The sequence below is a fragment of the Dipteris shenzhenensis genome, chromosome 5, assembly GCF_047967505.1.
Source record: "Dipteris shenzhenensis isolate YYH24624 ecotype China chromosome 5, Dip_SZ_1.0, whole genome shotgun sequence".
Taxonomy (NCBI): domain Eukaryota; kingdom Viridiplantae; phylum Streptophyta; class Polypodiopsida; order Gleicheniales; family Dipteridaceae; genus Dipteris; species Dipteris shenzhenensis.
The window spans coordinates 29,182,777-29,206,776 of NC_141600.1; the positions used below are offsets into that span (position 1 = coordinate 29,182,777).

The window sequence follows — 24,000 nt, forward strand, 5'->3', positions numbered from 1 at the left end:
GCGGACACAAAAAGGGAGCAATAAGTCAAAAAGTAATCAATTATGGCCAGAGAGATGAGAGGCTAATTGCAAGGAAGAATTCTTGGGGGAAGTACATAATATTCCCAGAGAGAGCAAGAAGAGAATGGTGGATCGGCAAACCATAGCAACCACATAGAGCCATATGTAGGATGTTGCTTAATCAGTAGTTGTGACCCCCCACATGTTTACAGCTAACTTACCGTTTTAGAGATTTGAGTTGGCCTCTCTAGCAAGATTGCCAAAATTGTGCTTGGGTTGAGCTATCATGACCTGGCACACCTAGCATTGAATCCCTAACCTATCTGATTTTGGGATGAAGGGTATTTATATTTATTTTGAAACTAGGACATTGAAATACTGGTGCTTCCCAGTTGATTTTTGTGGATATTCCATTGACCTGCACTCTTCATGTGTGTACCGTGGAACTGTTTGAGAATTTATGAGGTAATGGATTGCGATTTTAGTTTTTGGGGCATGGAATTGGATATGCTGTATACTTTTGTTTGCTTTTCCTTGTGTTGTATTTGTTTCCTTTCCTCTTGTGTTTGGGCAGAGTTCGTTTTGTATTCCCAAAACAATTTGTCTCTGTTGGGCTGTATCATACTTTCTAGACTTGGATTGGAAATCAGATGGTACATTGGTTCTGAACATCACCTTAAGTCTTTTGTTGTGAGCATGCAAGTCGAGTGTGTTAAAAGGATGCTGATGTTGAAATCCTATTCAGAAGTGTATGAATTCCCACGTCTTTTAACTTGGTTAGGGATCTCAGCAATATGATATTTTAAAACAAGCAAACATCTAACGGTATTTATTGTTCAGTGTCTTCTTGCAGCAGGGAAGGTGCTCAGTATAGACTCTGTTGAGCTTCTGACAAAAATATCAGAGCAAAGTATGCAAAGTGCAGAATCAAAGGAGTTGGCAGCACAAGAAAATGCAAATTTTAATGGCAATAGTCTTGAGCAGGGACATTGTGCACAAACCAGTGTGATTAACAGCTTAGTTAGAAAGATACGGTAAGGGTATGTAATTTTATGACATTGACGCTTCAATGTCCTTGTACGTCAATGTCTTGGTCAGAATTGTAAGGTTCTTGATAGTATGGCTATGTCCTGTTTTGTCCAATTACATCTTGTATGCTGGGACTTGCACTTTGGCATCACAAAATAACGGTGTGCTAGGAGCTAAGCTCATTATTGAAATATGGTGTGAAGCCGTAGCTCTCATATGAATTACACTTTTGTTATCCGTGAGGTTATATGCCATGCAATTTGTATTCTTTTTTTTTCATCAAAACAATCACTTCATTAAGTATGATTGAAAACCGCAAGAGCAAGCTCTAATGCGGTAGTACAACATGCCATGCAATTTGTCTTCTCAGTCTGTAAGGTTGGGTATGCTCCAGCTCACTATTGCTTTTAGTGAGCTTGTAGCTATAGCTAGGATGGATTGTTTACCCTTTTATATTACAGACCGTCACATTCTCACTCTGTCCAGTGTTAACCTTGATCCATTTCGAGGACAAAGAATGACTCCTTGATGAAGTTTCTATAGGGAACTATGGGGGGTTAGCCTCCTTTTACTCACAGCTGTTGATTCCTTCCTCCCCACCTCACAGGCTTCCGTCTCCAGCCTTATATCTAATCCTAAAGGGCTGAATCCAGGGGCTTCCATGGAGCTTACATGCATGCTTACAGACTGCATGTCGGCTGCACATTGACTGCTCCTCCCCTGTAACCGTCTTTCCTTCCCATTTGTGCCTCTGGCACACTGCTCGACCCTTCTCGCCTCTCCTTTGGACCCCTTCACGCAAGACAAACAGTTCTATTTCTTGATTGTAAATTTCTCCAGTATATCCCCCCCCCCCCAACCCATCCCTTCCAAATGTTCATAAGAGTTAGAGAGTTTTTTAAATTGTTAGTGTGCAAAATATTAATTAAAGTATTCCCACGTCTTGTAGTGAAAGAAGGATGAAGTCCCAATCAAGCCTATCATAAACCTTGTCGAAATCTTTTTTAAGGAATCCAATAGCTTGGAGAGATCCACATCCTTCACAGGGAGCATTAATGGCTTCAAGGATATGCCTACCATAAATGAAACCTTTCAGTGCTGTGTGAACCAAGTATTTAGGCCTGTGCAAAGGTCTTGTAGCTACAGCTGAACATGACAAAGGTCCCTAATTTTTAAGTTGCTATTGGTCTCCTCCTTTGGGAATCAGTTTTAAGATGAGGGGGAAATCCCAGCTCACACGCGGTGTTCCAGACAAGAAGCTGTTTTCGACCTATTGTATCCCAGAAAGTCTTGTAGAACTCACATCCAAAGCCTTCTTCACCCAGTGTCTTGTCATCCTTCATTCTAGTATTTTCTTTTGAGAGTCCTTGAAGGGGAATAGGAGTGGCAAGTTGCTTACTTTCATAGGGAGATAGAGACTTTGTTTTGGTTCTACATAATGGGTCTGCTCTCACTTAATACAATCTTGAAATGCTTATGGACAAAGCGTACACTTTCTTGGGTGTCACATGCGGTCAGTTCATCTGATATTCTTAGTGAAGGAACTTCTTTGATCATTTGTTTAATTGGGAATCTGAAACATTCTTTGGTTGGTCTATCAATCTTGCCAACCCACCAATCCCTCATATGAACTTTGACATGCTGATATCTAATCTCATCTTGGGATCCTTACTGCTAGAATACAGCTTCTCTACCGATGCAGCTTGGGCATCAGAGACAGCCATTGCTGCTTAGACTTTCCCTTGGGCAAGATGAGGAGCTTCTTGATAGTGAGCTTGCAAATGACACTCCAAGTATGCCCTCTAGTCCCTTCTTTGTACTTCTTTGTGGCCAAAGCCATGACCGTCTTTTTGAGATCTCAGGCATATGTTTTTAGGGCTCAGACATTCCCTGAGTCAAGATGAGGAGCTTCTTTATAGTGAGCTTGCAAATGACATTGCTATTTTTTTGGATGCTATTGCCCTGACTTTCACCTCCTTCATGATAGCCTTGGATTTATTTTGTATTGCAGTAGGTCCACATTTTAATTATAACAAACCCAATGGATTTTGGATTAGTATGGAGAGAACACTCTAGATTAGTGCTGATTTTGGTTTCACATGGATAAAAGGGGTGTGCGGCATCTCTCTTTCGCAACAGTTTGCTCTTGTGTTAAAGAGTAGTAGGAAGAAACTCTTGTTTTGGAGTCCGGCTAGACTTGACCTTGCTTCTAGAGTGGTAGTTGTCAACCAGGTAGTACTAGCCATAACCTGGTTTGTTTGTTGTTGTTAGTGTCATGCTAGGGATTAATTCTTGGAGTGGGCTTGATAGTTCAGTAGATTGCAGAGCCAGGTGGTTGGGAGAGTTTGATTCTCCCAATGCAAGGAGGCCTTAATATCATTGATCCAAATCTACAGTGCAGGGCTTTGCTATGCAAGTTGGTGGTTAGGGGACTTACGTTGGGATAGGAGTCTTGGAAATATTTCTTTATTTGACATTGGGTCTTGTATCCCCTCCTCAGACGGTGATTGAATTCTAGGTGGATCTTTACATCCACACAACCCAAGTTGCCTTCCTTCCCCTTATGGGGGGGACGAGCATTTTTCGAGCGAAATCTTCTGAGCGTCTGAGCGAAAGAAAAAAAAACCTTCCAACTATGCAAAAATATGGCAGAAATGGATCAGAAGAAAACATAGTTTCACATAGAAATATGTAAAGTATTATAGCAATGTCTATTTTATATACAAATCTTTACGTGAATCTTTGGGAATGGTGAGAACATAATGGGATGGCTTTTGAAGAAACCCACATGTATAGTAGACTTCTCTATGAAAATTCCCTTATGATCTTTCTTACAAATTTTACTTAATAGGTTGAAATACTCTCTCAACCTATCTTTATGAAAGGGTTTCTCCATAGAAAACTCATTGAAGCAAGCTATCAAGGTAGTTTCGCCAGCGAAACCTCTTTGAAGTAGGTCTTCCAAGGTAGTTTCGCTGGCGAAACTACCTTGGACAACACTTTTAAAAGTGACATAACTTTCACAACCAATGTCCAAATATAGTCATTTAACCTCTCAAATTGATCGAAAAATCCCATTTGAGCACATATACGGGGTTATATTTTGAAAAATCTTGCATATATAGTATTAATTATTACGTGTATTTTATGAGAGAGATATATAAGCCCAAGTTAATACTTATTTATAGTAAATTAAACTTCTTTAGAAACATGTCCATATATATCTTATTATTTATGCCATAAAAACACTAGAAATATGATATAAATGTGTTTAATAAGTAATTATCTATGTATAATATTATTACATTAAGAGTGATTATGAGGGATGTTTCTTAAAGGAATTATTTTTAAACACTCTTTTAAGGCAATAACAAGGGTACAAAGGGATGTCTATGAATGAGAAATTTATGTTATGTAAAAATGAATGAGTGACTAGTCTGTATATTTTTATGATAAAGGGATCTAGATCTAGTGAGCTAAATGTGTAAAAACCATGTTTCCTAAAGAAATACAATTTTTTAAATTTCTTGAAAAACACGCTTGGATAAACCTGCTCATAGGTTTTTGCTCGTAAAATTGATGCATCCCCCCTTATGGTTGCCATCTTGAAAGCTTGGGTGGCTTTAGGAACTCTCTTTGGACAATCCCTCCCTTCTCATAGGAAGAGATTGTTATGAGTCTGTTATGTGGAATGATTTGATTCTTGATGATCATGGCGAACCCTTGGGCGTTTCTATTTACATGCAGTTGTACAAGTGGGAGAGACGTCTTGCTTCCACTGTGGGCTTTTGGTAGGCTTTCATAAACCTTCTAAATGAATGTAGACTTTAGATATTCGATCACTTTAGAGAAAGTGGAATGATGGTTGAGAAGATTGATGCAGTGGTCTAGATGGGAGAGAGGTCCCGCTTCCATTTTGGGCTTTTGGAAGGCTTTCAAAGACCTTCCATATGAATGCATACTTTAGATGTTTAATCACCTTAGAGAAAGTGAAATGACGGTTGGGCAAATTGATGCAGCCTTACCCTTGGATTGGGTCCTTACAGATGAGAGGCGGCACGCTCACATTAGATGGATGGAGGCTTTTCAACAAGCATCCTACTTCATGGTCATAGGTCTCCAACAAGATACATCATACAAACGGTGATGCCTTGTCTTTGATGTGAATCCTTGGGGATAGGTTATCCAGGTCCATGGATGAGGATATTCTTGTGGATGCATGTCTTGAGCCATCATGATTGTGAATCATGTAACGCAGTGAGTTTTGACTTGTAGTTGGTATTTAGAATACCATTCGGAGGACATCCCACTGGATTTCTGAAGGGTTTGGCTTTATGGGGGCGTCCCCAAAAAGTACTTGTAGTGGGACTCCTTGCAGTGGGAGTAAATTGATGCAGGAAACCATGAGAAGAGCCTCTCATTCTTCCACTACACTATTAGCAATGCTAGAAGGTTCTGGCTCAGTGTTAGGGGCTCCAGAGCCTCTCATTGGGAGGAGTTTTGGATTTCTACGTTTTGCAATTATGATTCTTTTTGCAAAAAGAGACTTCTATTAAGTATTAAAGAAAACCATTAGAGTAAGCTCCATACAGGATACACCATGTAATGCATGAAAAGCTCAAAAGCCAAAAAGAAAGGATTGGGGCTGATAGTGCCATCTCAATCCTGTAGAACCCTCCGAGAAAAAGGGAGAACCCCTCCAAGCTCGTAGGAATACAGTCGTGCTAGAAGAGGCTGCCCGTGAAGGGCCTTGCATGCTAGCCCAAATGGCTATCAAAGTATGAACCGTGCCAGTCCAAATACCCGTGAACACCTTTGAAGGATGTATCTAGGTGCCATCCAGGGCCTCTGTACATATGGCTCTCCAGATGTGCCAAGAGGAAATGCTACCCAGAAACTCCCAGGAAGTGTCCACTGAAGCATGAGAAGCTCTGAAGGGAGTAAATGGTACATTCTGAAGAGAGCAGGTCTCTATCACCTGCCTGCGGACCCAGTAAGGGATAACCAGGCGACCGAGCCCCAAGTCACGAAGAAAGGGGAGGTATGAAAAATGCTGAGTATCTGAGCAACCCCTTTTCAAACAGTCCTCACCTGACTGCAGTCCCAAAGGCAATGTCGCATTGACTCCTCTGCGGAATGACAACGAGGGCAAGTAGGGTCAGCCCCAAATCGTGATGTTCAGGTTCACTGCAATTACTCCATGAATAAAAAGCCAAAAGAAAAGAGTGATCTTTCTATTATTGAGGGATTTCCAGAGCTTCCTCTAGAAGTTCTTACACAAATCTGCGGTGATGAAGAAGCTGTCCCAATGGGGGGCTCTGGAGGGAATCCAGCCCCTACTGCTCAACTGAAATCTCATGGCATTACCAACTGTGAAACGAAAGAAGGGAATCCCCCTCTCTCGGTGTCCATGATCTATCCACTCCCACTCTCCTGGGTCCCATTGTAAGCACCTGATAGGTGCACCTCCATATAACCACAATCTTGAGGATTCTAGGGCCAAGAGCAGAGGGTCGGGGTCTAAATACCACTGCAAGCCCGCTCCATGATCCACAAAGCTAGCAATCCTGACAAGCTGAAAGGCAACCTCTAGAAGAATATCATCCGTGGATCTAGAAAGTATACCCCCATCTCCAACGTCAAAGACAAGTGCATCCTCCCCAACACCTTGAAGAGCGATCACCTGAAGAGGAACTGCTGTCTTCGAGAAAGCTCCCATCCAAGTGGTAGAAGTAATAGACACGAACACCCCTCTGAATCCAGGAGAAGCCAATGTCAACTCCCCAGCTTGGAGTGTCCTCATCGCTGATCCAAAAGCCAAAGGATTTATGCCAGTTAATGTGTGCTCCTGCAGCTGAGCAGAAGATATTCGAGGCTGTCCAGAAAGCATCCAGTGACTGCGAGGAGGCCTCAATAAAAATGGCAGTGTCATCAGCCAACTCACAGTCCAGAAGCTCCTGCTCCTGTCTCAAGGGCAATCTCAGCCCATATAAACCAGCCTGAGATCTAAGAAAGATACTCATAGCTTCAGCCACAAAAAGAAAAAGGAAGGGGGCTAAAGGGCATCCCTGACGGACTGATCTGGAAATCTGAAACTTGTCACCCCTTACCCCTCCAATCAAAACCTGGCTGTGGGCTGATCTGTAAAGGGAGGCCACCCCTCTAATCCATGCATCTAAAAATCCGAATCGTAGAAGAGCGCCCTCAAGAAAACCCCAATCTACTCTGTCATAGGCTTTCTCAAAGTCCAAGAGTCTAATTGCCAACCTCTGCCTGCTTTGCATAGCCCACTCTGAGGCTTCCCAAAAGGAAAAGATGTTATCAAATATGGTCCTGCCATGTGCAAAGCTTGTCTGAGTATCATGGATGAGGTCTGGAAGAAGGGGCTGCAATCTGATGCTAATTGCCTTGGCAATTATGATTCTTGCTCACAAATCTTGGAAATTTGTCACGGTGCTTGCAATGGATTTAGTATGCAATCGATTTTTGATTGTGATATGCTTCCTTCATTATTTGCATAGCCTATGTATTTGTGATACTAGGAATGTCTTGGTAAAGGAAACTTGTTATGTCTATTTAGACCTTCAGAGGTGTTTGAAGCGCACAATGTTTCAGACTTTTGTGTTTCAAACAACTCTGTTGGTCATCATCATATACATGGAGTCAATTCCTTTTTGGGAATGAGTTGGAAGATCCTTTGAGTTAATTTTCGCATAAAGTGGCTAGACTTAGATCTTCATTATAATGTGCAGCAATCATTTATCTGTTGGAATAAATAGTTCACTTATTGAAGCATTCATGCCTCATCACAGTCCGATTCTATGTTAGTTGCACTTCTACTCTATTTCTTCACAATACCCTTTCCTTTTCATAAAGGATTATGGGAAAGCCGTCAAGCTGGATCAACTTTATTTGGGGATAGGAACCTTAAATAAAGCTAGTTGAATTTAGACCATGATGATCGGATATGAGCTGTATAATAGACAACTTAAGAGCAAATATGAGGTAGAAACCTAGTGGCAGCACACCTTTTTGTCTCCTGATATATTTCCCTTCTAGTGTGGTGATAGCCTTACGTGGGAGGCATCGTAAATCAAACACAATAGCAGCCCATGTTAAACATTACATCGATTTAAAAGTCTTGGTGCACCCTTTTATGTTGGAGGCTTGTGGGAAGTTTCACATTGGCAGGTGGCAAGAGAATGTCATGGTTAAAACTTTTCATTGAGTGCCATCTAGTGAGGCAATGAAGTGGGCATTGCCTTCTAGTGAGGCAATGGACTGGCTGCTTAATATTTGATGATTGCAATCTAGTGAGGCAATCAACTCATGAGATTTTTGTAAGATGTTTCTTTGAGGCATGCCAGTGAACATTATCTGACTTGCCTTTTGTATTTGTGATTCTTTGTGGTAACTAACTGTATGTTCCTTTCTTCTTTGTTGGAATTGTTCCAGAGAAGCTCCAGAGCCAACACTTCTTACGGTGCTGCGCAAGTGGGAGAAATTGGCAGGATTAGAGAAGGTAACTTTAGTTTCATTGTTTCAAGGTTAAGGGCGACTTTTATAGCTGTTGCATGCGCCTTACTTTTGCAATTAATGTCGACCACATCAAGAATTGAATGCAAAACACATTTTTTCTCATGGCCTGCCACCTTTTCTATGTTATAATTGCCATTTTGTTGCTTTTTGGGTAGCACATTTTATGATGTTATCAGTCAAAACATTACTTGATATTATATATATTCTCTAGTCATCACTTTTCTTAGTTTCATGTGCATGCTTAATGACATCTGGTTGTTTAGATTGTACCAGTGGACATGCAAATTTTACCTTGTGAAGTTTTTGTCCATGTTGCGGCGTGTAGGTGTTGCGATAATTATTTTTATCTTAAATGGTGCGTTGCCCTATCAGCTAGATTTAGATGCTCGTTTGGGAGAGATTAAAACGAAATCGTTTAGACTTCACAAGCAGTTGTAGCTTGAATGAAGAGATTTTGGACTACTTTTGATTAGCTTCTCCTTTATTGCTAGCCTTCGTCATGGCTAAGTCTGCCCTTCACCTCCGGAGTGCCGACAGAAACTCAGTTCGAAGACTTTGTATAAATGGGTGCTCAAGTATGCGTGGGTGTGTGGATCTGTATGTGTGAGAGCATATTTTTATATTGTGGTCTACACCCACTGTTGGGCGCTGATGACGTCAGTGGGGATGTCATAGTAGCTAGTCCCTGCTATGTGTGATGGAGTTCATGGTTTTCAACCTTATGAGTGACTATCATGAGATTGAAACTGCACTATGTTGTGTTTTTAGAGGATGAGTTTGGGAATGTTCCTGGATTCATCTAGGTATATTTTCTTCGATGGATAGCTGAAGAAATTTGGGCACCAAAATTATCGTCTGGCAGATGTGAATGGTGCTCCAAAATGCCTGTCTTTGACCTAGTACAAGGGAAGTTGTGAAGGCTTCTTTTGCTTTGATGCTTGCTAGGTTAGGTGGAGTAAAGTATTTCATGTCGGTCTTACAATATGGGTTTGTAATGGGAGTTGCACTCCCAACTGCTGTGTCGTGGAGCCCAGAGCAATGTTTCTGTCACAAGGAGGTTTGTAATTCAGACCTTTTTGCTGTGTGCTAGTGATTGTGAGTGCATATTTCTTAGCAAGGAGTGCAAGGTCATTTACTAAAAGAATGGCTGCTGGGATTTTTGAGACGTTGGCATCATGGATCTCACTTGAATCAGTCCACTTTTCAATCATGCCAATTAGGGGCACAGAGAAAGTCCAAGAGGTAAGAACCCCATAATGTTTCTATGAATTTGATCTGTTAATCCTTTCGGGTGGGAACTTTGGCAGCATCTCTCTTATAGTGTGAGTACACAAGGACTCTACATTTGTCCTGGAGGGCAGCGTATGGTATGCCCTTCTAAGCAGCCTCTTGTCTGAGTCCTTAAGAAACCTGTCTCCAGTAATGCCAGCGCAAAAGTAGGGACTGTGATTTAGATGCAGGTTGAGCCGAATTGTCATGGGACAACTATACTTGGCTTGGTTAATATACATTTTGGTGCATATCTAGGCATTATGGATCTACCTTATTTAAGCCTTTGTGAACTTCAGGCTTTCCTTTGAAGAAGAACTTGTAATCCTGATGATTTGCTTTGTCTCATATTATACATACTTCCTTTAGGTTATCAATCACACACAAGATCTATCTCATGCTTAATGTCTTCTAAAGATGGAAGATGACAGGGCCTCTCTTCGGGGAAAAAAGTGGGTATTTACTTGGTTCTAAAAAATTTCTTGATGTTAGTTGTTTTGTAAAAATTGACGTTAACACACTTGAAAAACTATATGTAGATTTTATCAACAAAAAAATGTAAAATTCAAAATCAGTTGGATTTGCAGGCTGATTTTTGTTACCTATCAACTAGGAGTGCTGCTTTTAGGTGTTCCTTAGTCAGACAATCATGCTCTTAGATTCACTGGAACAAATTTGAACTGAAGCCACCTGAGAGCCACGATTGACCCCTCCCTTTTACAATGGTTCAGCACTCTCCAATTCCAACATCTTCAACCTTGCCTGCTTTCCCAGAGATTATCTATATCGTCTTTCTAAAAGGATCTGGTGTGTCCATTGTGAGTATGCCGGTCATTGAAGGGGAGTTGATGCATATTTTCATAGACATGACAAGAGATTATACATAGTTTGAGGAGCTGGTGCAGTCCATTGGTGAAACAACTCCAAGCACTTGGAGTATGAGCTGATGACGATGCCACAGCCTTTTTGCGTACAGTCTTCCATGAGGTATTCTAAACTTGTCTCAATTTTGAGGGCGAATTCTTATTATTTGGATTTCGATGATGTAGTCTCTATGGTGGTGAGTTAAGAAAGGAGAGTAGAATCTCATGCCAGGAGGAGAGGCTTGATCTGTGACTATTGCACGTGATGGGCACATCGACAAAAAATTCTATGAAGAATAAAGAATGAGGACATCGACAATGAGCGTGAGACTCCATCAGTTCCCCTTGGTTCCATTCATGAGACCCTAGCTAGATTTGCATAGGATAGGAGCATCCTTGATAATATTTTCTTGTTCTTGCAAGCAGTTGACTGGGCCAAATAGAGCCATCGGCCTTTGGCCATCCTCGTACTTGACTTCGAGCAAGCATATAAGAGAGTGGACTTGGGTTTCTTGGAAGGGTACTCTTGGACATATGGCCTTCTCATGGTCTTGGATCACACAAGTCTCTTCTCTATATTGCTCGGCGCATAACTGGGTGCTTCTTCAAGGCACTAGAGGACACAGATTCCAGATTGCAAGATCAGTCCATCAGGGATGCCCCCAGCACTCTTACTCTCTCTCTTTGTGGTAGAGGCTATGAGCTGCTTTTTTGTTCGCACATAGACGTCGCTGGACTCCGTGCTCCATTCCAGAACATTGAGAACTTGACTGCAAGTTTGTAGATGATAGAGCTATGGTCCTGCAGGCTATTGTTGTGAACTTGCATTCCTTCAAGGCTGCCTTGGAGACCTTTTGTTTGTTGGTAGTAGGAGGCTGTATTTACTGGCAACGATCCATATGTTTGTTGGGTTTTACTTGTACTGAGAGGGGCTCTATAGCTATCTACTTGGGCTGCCAGGTAGGTGCGTATATCAGGCCCACTCAATAGTTTACTACAGTTCTTAAGTCCATTAGGAGGAAACTACTACAAGGGTGCTACTACTCTCGATTCGGCCTTGAGAGCCCCAGGTACTCTTGGCTTTTGCTTGCTCTATTGCATCCTATTGGATCTTCTCATGTCGTCAATTTGCCAGATCAGGAGGCAGATGCAGAACTCCCTTTGGTCAAGATGTGATGGTACAGTTGATACTACATGATGATGGACTGAACATCATTGCTTCATACATTCAGTGCATTGCCTTGCTTATCATTAAATCCTTCCTACTTGGCAAGTGTCAATGGAAGGATTTCTTTACCTACGGGATTCTTTGTGGTGATTGGCTCTCGACCATCAGATGGATTTTTTCAGAGTTGACATAGGATTTCCTCATCCCCTTTATAGGCAATGATTGTGAGAGCTTAGTGTTGGATTAGACATATGAAGCACTCCACAGATTCAGGATGAGATTGATAAACAGCCCATCATGTGAAGTTGCTAACTTGGATAATTTAGGCTGGCCCTTGGGTTATGCAAGATACATGCAGTGGTCTAGATGGGAGGGATGGTTAGCATCCACAGTGGGTGCCTAGAGAAGCATTCAGATGGCTGCCCTCATGAAAGAGAACACACCATTACACAGTATTTTAGAGGTGCTTGCAGGCGTAGTGTGCAAATTGATATAGCCATTCCTCTGAGTAGGGAGATACATCCATTAGTCAGTTCTTCTTTGGCATAGGTGTCCCCCCACAGGTCATCACGTTCTTTGGGAGTAGGGAGGCAACTTAAATTTCTCTATAGTTTGGGAGAGGTGGAGACACTGCTTGTTGACTTTGCTTGTATGGTGGCTCTCCCCTTCCAGACTTATCAGGGGACCCAGGTGATTGAAGATGAACCGATGTAGTGGCCCCATGGAGGACATTCCAGGTTTCCAACAATATTGCCAAGGGATCACAGATTCGGGATTTGTGGTAGTTGCCCACCAGAAGATCACTTTGGGAGAGATTTGATGTCACCCCTCCACTATCGACTTGTTTTTGGAGCCACCTATCAAGATTTCATAGGAGGAAACATATTTCCATGTTTTTTTTTTGGCTCTTTTGGCATGGAAGTCTTCCTATGCAGACATTTCTGATGTGTCAAGAAGACCTAATGTAGGTTGTTGCCATTATTATGGGAGAAGCAATGGTACATTGCTCATGCAGCATCTTTGCATCCTAACCTCCGAATTGATCCACCTGCTATTTTTGTTGCTTTGAGAAGGCTGAATTTTTGAAAATTTGTTTCTCCTGTATGGTTATGGGATGATGTGAAACTGTGGCTAGTTAGCTTTTTTCTTGAGCACCAGCATTTCTGATGGCTAACTGTGTCTTTGAAGCCCTCAAAACTCACCATATTTTCTTGTGCAAAAAAGTCTCTGACTAGAGTGTTAAAACGAACTCAGGTTTTTGGCTCTGATAATGGGCCAGAAATACCAAAGTATGTCATCCATTCTATGCAGGGAGAAATTTTTACTTGAATGTTTCATGATGATCATGCTCAAGTGAGGCAGTAAGAATTGCAGTAGCCTTTGCCTTACAGGCTAGCCTTTGGCATGGCTATGTCTGCCGTTTAACTTTGAAAAAATAGCAGGCCAGGTATGTGTAGATATATGAACACCTAAAGTGGACATTTCTAAATCGAACCTACTAGCCTTTGGGATGGATCTGTCTGCCTTTAGCTCTGCAAAGTGCTAGACCACATATATGGATTCCTAGAGTGGACAAATCTGTAAACTAAACCTAATGTTGCTGTCCTCGCACATGGTTAGCACCATGCATGTCAGAATGGCTTGTTATTTTGTGAATGAACCTTCTGCATGTGAAGACTGCTTCTATTGAATTTAGCTTGTGCTGCCCAGTTTAAATATAAGCCTCAGGCTTTTATTCATAGTTTGATTGAGCGGGTGGAAACCGGGTTTGGAGACATCAAAGCTTTGCTAGATCTATGAATCTACTTAGAATTGGATGCTTTTTGTCTTCAGGATTGTGTGTATGTCAGTTGTAGCAAATAATTGCTTGTGCGTATGCGCTTGTGTGTATGTCAGGATTGTGTGTATGTCAGTTGTAGCACATAATTGCTTGTGCGTGCTTGTGGCAATTGTGTATTTATTGCTTTAGAATGTGTGCAGGAATGCCTATACACAACTGAGTTTTATACATTCAAATAAACAATTGCTAATGAGGTTAATATGCTCTTGCAGTGGAGGATTGAAATTCAAGCTTTGTTACAGAAAGTGACATCAGAGGCTCAGCCAGGGAATGCATTTGGAAACTCTAATACTTGCAATGGATACGTTAGGAGGAAAAAGCTTCTATCAACTTCACATGAAAAACAGATAAATTCACGCAATTCGATTACGAATGCTAAATTTTTTGAAGGTGATACATCTGGGAGAAGCAAGATTTTGGATGATCAACCCACATTGCATGTAGAGTCTAATCATTCAAATCTAAGCAGGTCAGCAATGCTGCTATCCTCAGAAAAAAGGGCTACACTAGTCTGAATAAGTATAGATGTATTTCAATCAGAGAAAGAGAAGATTTTTGCTCCTGACATATGCATACTCCTGAGAAATTTCTGCTATAAGTGGACAAATTGGAGCTATGCTTTTTTTTGCTTATATAAAACCAGTTTTTTTGCTTAAGAACAAGCAGTGATACAGGAGGATTTGGAATAAATCCTGTATTGGGAGCTGGAAGTACATTCATTCGAGGGACCGTCTCTCGTAATTGTGCAACTGCCACGCCACTCCTCAGTTGGCCAGTATAGGGCAGCCTCTCCCCCTCCAAAAAAGGATCTTCCCCTCATTATTGGACAGATCGTGTCAGAAATCCCTTCATTGTGTTATGTGTAGAGCTGCTCTTAGGCGAAACTATTGTAACCTTCAAGATTTCAATTCCATTAATACAGCAAGGAGACTAGCTAGTCTACTTTTGGTTGCTTTTGTACGTCGGGTCTTGTATTTCATGCATTTCACACTTGCAATAGAGCTACTCCCTGAGATGATGCCATAGTGTTGTGCTTCTCCATGTGTCAATTTCAGTTCCTTTTGTTCCCCCCAACCGAACAAAGAACCTGCTCTATTATGCTTTGAAAATTGATACAAGAGCAGCTATCTGTGAGGCTGCTCACAAGAAAGAGAGAGACCACCTGCTTTGCAGCCTGCTTTTTAGGGTTCTGCCTCATTGCCTAAGGTATCCTAGGAGTAGGTGCCACTAGCTGGCATGGTGGAGTCACACCCAATCGATTCCTTGATCCGTGAGAAGGTAACCTGCAAGGCAATCCTTGGAGAAACATTGACAATGCTTTGTTGTCCTCGATCTGTGAGAATACAGAAATGCGGACAATACTTTGTGTTCCTCCTAGTGCCCTCAATACCTTGCTAGATTGCATGCAAGGTATATATGATGTCCAGCAATATATTGGGAAGGCTGGCAGCAGCCATCCTCCCATGACAAGACTGTAGTGCATTACTGGGATGTGCCATCCTTTGATGTTGGCTATTGTCTCCCAAACAGTCTCTGGCAGGTTCGAGGGGTGCTGCTTGTAGGGTGGCATGGCATCTTGGATCTCTAGGTGTACGGGTCTCCTTTCTCAACACTAAGTAAGCAAGTATATCCTCGATTTGGAATTCGTGACCCTCCTTTGTGAGCAAGGCTATCATTCACCACTGTTTTCATAGCAGACATGAGATCATCCTCATTGAACATTGCCCAATCCCTTGGGCTGCAGGGCAACTTTAAATGCAATGGGAGATCGTTTGCTGTACACCTTCCATACAACATTGATGTGTATGTCGATCAGTTTCAGGAGACAGGGTGGAGTGGTCTTTCTTGGAGGGCACTATGTAGAGGTTGGGTTTCTCAGACAGGTGGATTAGAGGAGTCTTTGCGCTTTATGCGGGGAGCTCTAGTGAGATGCTTATCGGTGGACACATGGGCCAGGCCTTTTCTCTCTCTTGCTTGGTCCACCAGGGTTGCCTCTTAGCTCCCTTTCTTTTCCTTTTTGTGGTGGAGGCATTGGGCTACTACTTGAGATCGTAGGTGGCGGGTCTCATAGGATTGAGGCTCCTAATCAGACAAGAGGAGAAGATGCTAAACTTAGAGTTTGCATATGACACAACCTTGTACGTAGAGGGCACCACAGTGAGCATGGAGAGAGAGTTAGGGGAGCCTTGGCTATTTGTTGCGAGGCCTCGAGTGCATGGATCGACTGGACAAAATCCATTGGTTTCTTCATAGGCTCTGAGGAGACACATGAGATTCGAGAGTGGGGGAGCGCCTTTGGCTTCTGCTGGATAGCGTGGGGCTAGACAACGAGATACCTCACATGCCAGGTGGGGGCAAGTTGGTTGTGCGCGGCCTCACCCTTGGTGAAGAGCCCTAGAAGCTCCTCTTACAGCAAGGGCTTCTCTGGAACACCCCACGCATTGGGGGCAGTGGTAGGAATCGCACAGATGGATCTTCTCAAAGGCCCCCCTTACGGGGAAGGGCCCCCCCATGATGAGGAGCCTACATAGGATCTGGCAGAGATTAGCAGGTGGCCTCATCAGCGCTCAGCCCCGTTGCAAGGAGTAGTTCGAGCGACAGCCCCTCATTTGGCACTTGGAGATCAGAGATAAGGATGGACGTACGTCGTATGCTGGGACATCAGACTCACACTGGGACAGCGGCCCGGCTTGCTCCTTTGGTACATGGAGTAGATTACCCATGGAGGCAGAGACGAGGCTTGGAGCCATAGCGCATATGCGAGGGGATCGGCAGCGGATGAGGGAGATTGATCTCACCATCCTTGAGTCTTGGTGGGAGGGACTTGCACATGGATGAACAGCTGTTGGTTGGGTTGGTTTGCTCGAACTGGGGTCCCCTTGAGGATGATGATCAAGCGAGGCAGGAATCAACTCGATTTCTTCCGTGTAGGGCACAGAGCCTTGCTTCAGGCACTCACTGAGAGAGACCCAGAGATGGACGGGAGTCTGGATGGGATTCATTGATCCTTCTAGCATTCTAGAGTAGGATGTCCCCAAATGGCACCTTTGGCTTTGGGAAAGGTAGGCCCTTGAGGGAGGGCCAGTGGGATCCGAGAGAGTGCTTTTGGCCTTCTAGGGTTGGCCTCACGGAGTGGGTGGACGAGGTGTCCTTCTTTTCCTAACCACCTGGATTGGCAGGAGGCTTCAGATGGACACTTCGACTTGGACCCCTTCAAGGGAGAGGCATTGGGTGGCCCAGAGGGTGCCCCAAGAGGTTCGTGCCAGGTTTTGGACATGCCTATGGTCTAGTTTGTGGTGGCTGTGGAAGATCTCCTTCTTCTGGCTGGCCGCCCACGGAGGCTTACCCCACAGGCCCGTGGTTGGAGCAAATGTGAGTGGAGGGGCACTGTTGCCTTGTTGGAGTTCTGGAGACGATCCCTCACTGCCTTTGGAGTTATTGTAGTGTAGTGAGGATCTGGATGAGAGCCCTTAGGATTATGACTCGCATGCAGAGCCTTCAGAGGGACTACACCTGGGGGATGGTGGCCCGGTTGACTGAGGGAGGTCACACATTCCAGATTGATGAGGTCTCTCCAGCTTACCGGATACAGGGTCAGAGCATTCAAAGGATAGAGCCCCACGAGGCAGTTCCTCCTACTAGCTCGGATCCTCATTCCCCTCCGGAGGATAGAGTGTGGGAGGTAGTAGCCAATGTCACAGTGTGGAACATTTGGGTTGCTCACAGTAGTCTAGTGACGGGTGAGCATCCGGTTCCACCCTCGGCTACCTTGGTCGCCATCTGGCAGGATATCATCTACACCCTGTGCTCCACTTGGGAGTGTGGGACCCCAGGCTCTAGGGCGACTGCTGCGAGGTGTGCATGTTTTTGCAAGGCTTGGCCTGCAGGGGTTTTCTACATATTCACTCCACGAGGGATTCGCTGGCTGTATAGTCCCCCCACTTGGCTGTTGGCCCCTGTACCAGAGATTCCCTAGGCAGTGAGCTGGGTTTCTCTGGAATAGGCTGGTTTCTTCTTTCAGCCTTTATCGGTTTTTTTTTTCCATACCAGCGTCTTCGGGGCTGCTGTTTTGCATGAAGTTTTTCAAGCATTAATAGAAGGTTCCTTTCTTTGCAAACAAAAAAAAGATTGACATGTACCATTAATTCTGACATCCTCATTTCTTTTTTGTATAATTTCTTATGAAGTTTCACATGATTCTTTCTTGACTCTATGTGTGTTTCTCTCTTGACTCTATGTATTTTTATCACACTTAAAAAGGAAAAAAAGAAAATACTAAAAAAGAAGAAAAGAAAGAAAAAGGCAATTTGCTTTCATGAGAAAATGGGCATGTAATGCATGGACTTTGTGATGAGCTTATTGCATGTCTTTCTATAAGAGTTTCCTTTTTAATAGATTTTGATGTACATCAAGTAGTGTTTCAATGTGAAAATTTTCTCTTTTGGTGTTGTCTCATTATGTTTGTGCTCAAATAGGATGGGCGTAGGGAGTATAGCAGTGCCTAAAAAAGTCTATTCAAGGATCCATGGTAAGATGGCTGCTAATCTATTGGAGCGCATGATAAGGTATGGATCTCTTAAGCTCGTTTTCCACCTCTTAGCCCTTGATGTACTTGCCTCCTCTGGCTTTGAAACAAATTACCTTGTTTCTTGCCTTAGAAACTATTATTTTTGTTAAAGATTGCCTTATGATAAAGGCAAACTCTATATCTTTCCATGGAGAAGCATGCAGGTATGAATTTTGTGTGTAGATACCATGTTCTTCAAATGTTGCAAATAGCATTGAAGTCATAAGTTTTCAGTTACAGTATTCATATGTTGCACTTTATCAAGAAGACTCAAAAAATTATCATGATATAGTTTTGAAACAGGTTTTTCATATGTCCATTGCACTTGTGCTCATAGACTTTACCGTGAATATGAAGTAGTGACTCTAGTTGCAAAGTGTGCGAAGGATGATAAATGATAGGTTGCTGAGATACATATTGAACCATTGGTCTATCAATCATTGAGACTGCCTAATTGTTGCAATTGTCTTGCAAAATTCAGCGTCTATTTCTTCTTCTTGCTGAGCAAAACTCTACCTTGAGAAATCACGCACTCTCTCTCTCTCTCTCTCTCTCTCTCTCTCTCTCGGGCCCAAGACAATCGTTGGGCTGGACCCCCCCGAAGGTCTTTATTCATTCAATGAAAACTGAGTACAGATTACAATTCAGCTAACGGGCTGCTTGTAGGAAATCTTACGTGAATTCCTTTTTACATAGAGCTCTCAGCTCTTTTCTTTTGGCAACATGCCAAGTGTCAAAATATCTAACTAAATTTTAGTTACATGCCTCAAAGGGCAAAACTCTAGAGTCTTCATAGCTGTCGGTCACATGGGCTTCTCTTGGGGGCTCCATAGCGCTTGCCCCTCTTAGAACCTACAACCATTAATTAAAGGGCATTAATCGTTAGCGCTTTTGCATGCAAATCAATTCTAGACTAATCCTAGTCTGTGTTGGCGTCCCCACCAAGCAAACATGTGCACATAAACATAAAACAATTTCTTTAGTAGATCGAGGTCAACCCTTTTGATCGTAATTAAGGGGCTTGACCATTAGTAGAAGTGCCTTAATTATGGCCAAGTCTCTCCAACCAAGGTTGGCACATCTTGATTAATTGAAGTTAACCCTCTTGGCGTAAGCCAAGTCTTGTTGGCTGAAGTCAACACTCTTTGATCGAAGTCAGTGCTTTGGTTCTTTGGTTAATCATAGTTAACCATCTTGGCCTAAGCCAAGTCTTCTAATCGGGGTTAGGCTTACTTAACCAGAGTTAAGTATATTTGACTGAAGTCAATAGTTTGACCAAATAAATATAACTTTTTGAACATAATTAAATAAATGAAGACTCATTGATTGTGATCAATAAATGGTCAATTGGAACTTTGACTTTGGAGTATTTACAGCTTGGTGACACTAATGCTGTATTGCTTGGAGACTAATTTTTTGGGATTTACCTAATACAGCTTTAGTTGGGTGCTACAAGGTGATTATGGTCGTGGTTGGTCACCTCTATGGGCTATTCAAAATTTCTTAAGATCAAACGTAAGAAACTTGTTAGTGTGAGTGCAATAGTCATAGTGGTCTAGATTGATTAAGGCATTTCTTAAAGTTTGCTGATTGCTCATTGTGTCATCCTTCTTAGGAATGATAGAAGATTGCCTTCTTTCTTGTAAGAATGTGATAAGGTGGAGCACAAGATTTCCTCCCAATCTGTGTACCACCTTCCACGCTTCTCTCAATACAAGGCTTGTGCTTGGCAAGCCAATAATCTCTTCTCCCAAAGGATGAGCCTTTCGCTAGTAGAGGATATGAGTTGAATAGCCAGACTTCTCAAGGGGGTTTACCTCAGAAGACGGGAATAGGTGCTGCTTACGACACTTAAACCAAAGGCAAAACATATAAGACATGCAAGGAATGGAGGAATAGATTCAAGAGAATTCGGTCCAAGGACATTCTTGAAAATATGGCGTCCTTTGGCTCTTTATCTGGAAAGCTATATGGACTTCCACATAGCATATTGGTATCCGGAACTATTACTGTGTGCAGTCTTCTAGGTCCAAGGAGGATGTTGCCCACATTTTCAGCTTAGTTTCTAGCATTTGCATTGTGCCACTACATGCTAGCATATTGGTTGATGTGGAACTGCATGATTTTTTGAAAAATTATCATTCAATCTTTAAGGTTGCTTGATGACAATTTTATTTGCTATCTTACGGGAGGCATATGGCATGAATTGATTTTTTTTTTTTTTTTGGGGCAAAAAGGAGACTTCTATTAAGTAAGAAAGAAACTCGCTAGAGCAAGCTCTGTGCGGAAATACAACATGCTAAGCATGTAATGAAAACACCTCAGAGGAATGAGGTCGAAAGAAACCAAGGTTGAGGCTGAAAATGCCAAGTCAACCCTGTAGAAGTCTCAGCAAAGAAGGGAGAGTCTCTCCAATCTCTGAGAAAAGTAACTCTCTTGGAGGAGGCTGCTCGAGACGATCCCTGCATGGTCGCCCAAATGGCCATCAGAGTGTGTACCGTGTCTGTCCAAGTACTGGCAAAGATCTGAGAAGAGTGAACCTGAGAACCCTCCAGAGCCTCAGTGCATCCGGCTCTCCAAATGTGCCATGCTGCAATGCTAGCTAAGAGAGTCAACTGAGGAATGAGCAGCTCTGAAGAGAGTGGCTGGAACATCCTCTAGAGAGCACGACTCCACAAGATGTCGTCGGATGTAAAGAGCCCAAGAGGAATCAAGTCTCTCAAAGAAGACCTGGGGCCCTGAAAGAGTGAGCCAAGCCACAGATCCCCAGGTCATGAAGAAGGGCAGGCAAACAAAAGTGCTGAAAAGTCTTGCAATACCCTTCCATATGATTCTCGCCTGTCTGTAATCCCAAAGTGGCATGAATTGATTGGTTGCAAAGGTATTGAAAAAGAAGGTTGAATACGATCAACATCGTGATCTTGTAAGGATACACTACTTTGAAGAAGCTGGTTGAAGAAACGGCGGTTATTGAAGCACTACTTAATCAAGGACAGGCCATTTTTGAGGACATCACTGGAGAAATTGGCACAAACACCTATGATTGGCTAACTATTCGGTCATCGCTTTTATGATGTTGCACATTACTATTTGTTTTAATAATAATTACTACGTGTTTCTTGGGAGGGAAAAGTGGAGTGATTCATTGCTTCTTACTCTCTATGAGATTGCACGTGCACCATTGTTTCTACTCCTAGTAGGCCAAAAAGAATATTCTAGAGTATGAAGGGAGCAGATACCATTGTTACATACACTTGTGGATGCATTTAGGTCTAGCAATGACATTGCTTCTGCCTTGTATATGCAAGGCTATTGTAACTCGTGGTGGAGATGGAGGTTTCTTTGAATGTTGATTATGCCTGCTGCTATGTGTTTTAGGGGAGGATTATGATGGGAGAGGTGGTTTCATATGGGTTTTGGTTTTTTTGAGTAATGAAGAGAATGCCCCTTTTGATGATGACATGGTGAGTATTGCTAGCCTTGGATGGAGACGTGGATGCTCTAGGTCTTGGATGAAGCCTTATTGAATTGGATATATTAGTAGTCTTGTTGGTGATGTGAGCAAAATATCTCAGCAGCGCACAATGTATGATGTAGCTGTTGAATTGATTGCCCTAAAAAATTGAAGCAGGTAGCGAGATGATGATCCTTGTCATCTTTGCTTGTGTGCACTTGTACTAGAGAATATGCATGCATGATAATTATTTTGATTGTGAAGAATTGCAATAATTTATATTCTTTCCATTCACTTTATGATAGAGAGGCAGAAGGTGATATGATCTGATTTCACAACTCTCTCCATCCTAGCGGGCACAAAAGAATTTGAGCTTATGATCAGCTAGCAGCATATCCACTTAATGGGTTTTCATGGTTGCACATGGCTCCATGTGCCAAATATCAAATCAATCATAGTAGGATTGTTAGTGTGGTGGATGGGTGTCTTTGGTTGATCACGTTGCCACATATATAATAGTGGGTTTTGGAATTTAGATTTTGGGGAATTGCTTTAATCTGGGGTGATGGCTAGAGCAAGAGCTCACTTTAATTCTTTCGGGAGTAACTCAAAAAGCGATGAATTGTGTGTCTGTGTTTGCGTTGTATGAAGTGATGGCTAACCAAGAAGGCTTGCTTAGATTTTGTGGAGCAGCCTATTTCTTTTGCTTGTTGTATTAGGTTTTCTACTCGTCTCATAGACCCATCGATCTTTCGTAGACTTTAACTTTCTCTCTCTCTCTCTCTCTCTCTCTCTCTCTCTCTCTCTCTCTCTCTCTCTCTGTATTTTGCTTGTACATTGTTGAGGTGGCATTTTTTGTGGACACACTAGCAAGCTAATGATGTTAGTGAAGATATTATAATAGCCAATCCTTGCTTTGCCGGATGGCGTTTACGTTTTTCAATCTTATGAGTGACTATCATGAGATTGAAACTGCACACTGTGTTGTGCTTAAGAGGATGAGTTTGGGCATGTTCCTAGATTCATCTAGATATATATCCACTAGGAGGATGAGGTTGGACTTTAGCATAGACTACCATATCTATACTACTATATGCCAAGGATGTCAATCTGAAATCTGACACAACAGAGTGACTACAAATGCAATTGATAGTGTTGTAGGCCTATTTAAGAGTCAAGACATGTCAACTTGGGTAGAAGTAAGGCCATGATCTTCAATACAAATGATGCTTAGCTTCAGCCCACGACATTTGCGATCGGAGGGGAGTTGGTTGAGATAGTTAGGTCATGTGTATACAATATACCTCTGCATAGCTCCCATGTTCACCATGAAACCAATGGTGTAGACACGACATGCTTGACTAGAGGATACGCTTCAGTAGAGGGACATAGTGCTTCCAGGCACAATTCTAGCATGTGAACATGAAGTCACTCTTGTTTGATTCTCAGTCCAACCAGCCATCCTATATGCACGTGTTTTTTGGACAGTAGACCTTAGAGAAGATGAGTGGTTTGGTTTTGAGAGACTAAGTCATGATGCTATCTTGCGTTAAGAGGTGTACTCTGCACGGCATTATCTTGGCAGACTTTGCTTTGAGACTCCGTCAAAATGCCTCGTTTTGTTATGCTCTAGGTGAGGTAACATGACCTTGGAAGGGTCAGTCGACATTGTCCTTTAGAGGACCGACTTATGTAATATATTTATTGTGCTTTATTAATATGGTCAAAGGAGTCAATGTCAAGGTCTTCGCTGTGGGTGGTTTGGCACTGACTAGATGGTGGGCCTAGGCATGTGCCATCGCCAATGATTGTCAATGATTTTGTTAACTGCTCGTTTCAGTTTCATATCATCACTCTAACCCAGTCAAGTAGCTAGGCTCGACTGCTGTAGGCCGACAAAGATTGCTGTGAGGGCCTCTCATCATCTATGCGGCTTGCAGCAAAGGGAGATGAGCAGTATTGGGGTATGCACGAGTCTTCAAATGTTACATTGATCATCTAAGTACTCACTAGATGTCCCCTTCTTGCGGTTGACATAACAAGAGATTCATCTGACCATTTGGGATGAACTATGGCAAATATACATCCATTGGACATGGATGTCTCCCTTGTAGCCTCTCACGACCAAGATAGCCTTCCGTTAAAAGCATTTCCTTTATTTGAGTGAGGACGGCTTCATCTAACTACTCGACACTATAGAGGCTTGAGGCTTTATACACGTTTTGACATAGGAGGTGGAGATAGAAGAGCATGCCCTTTTATACCCTAGAT

At 42.6% G+C, this 24,000-nt stretch overlaps 1 protein-coding gene across 2 annotated transcripts in view; it reads left to right on the plus strand.

Moving 5' to 3' along the window:
- Positions 1-24,000, plus strand: part of ORC3 (origin recognition complex subunit 3) — a 95,716-nt gene that overhangs the window by 25,162 nt on the left and 46,554 nt on the right. For both annotated transcript variants that reach the window (XM_087375043.1, XM_087375044.1), the window contains exons 10-13: positions 841-1,034; positions 8,485-8,551; positions 13,921-14,177; positions 18,184-18,273. In XM_087375043.1, the coding sequence (XP_087231169.1) occupies positions 841-1,034; positions 8,485-8,551; positions 13,921-14,177; positions 18,184-18,273 (608 nt within the window). The remainder of the gene's footprint in view (positions 1-840; positions 1,035-8,484; positions 8,552-13,920; positions 14,178-18,183; positions 18,274-24,000) is intronic.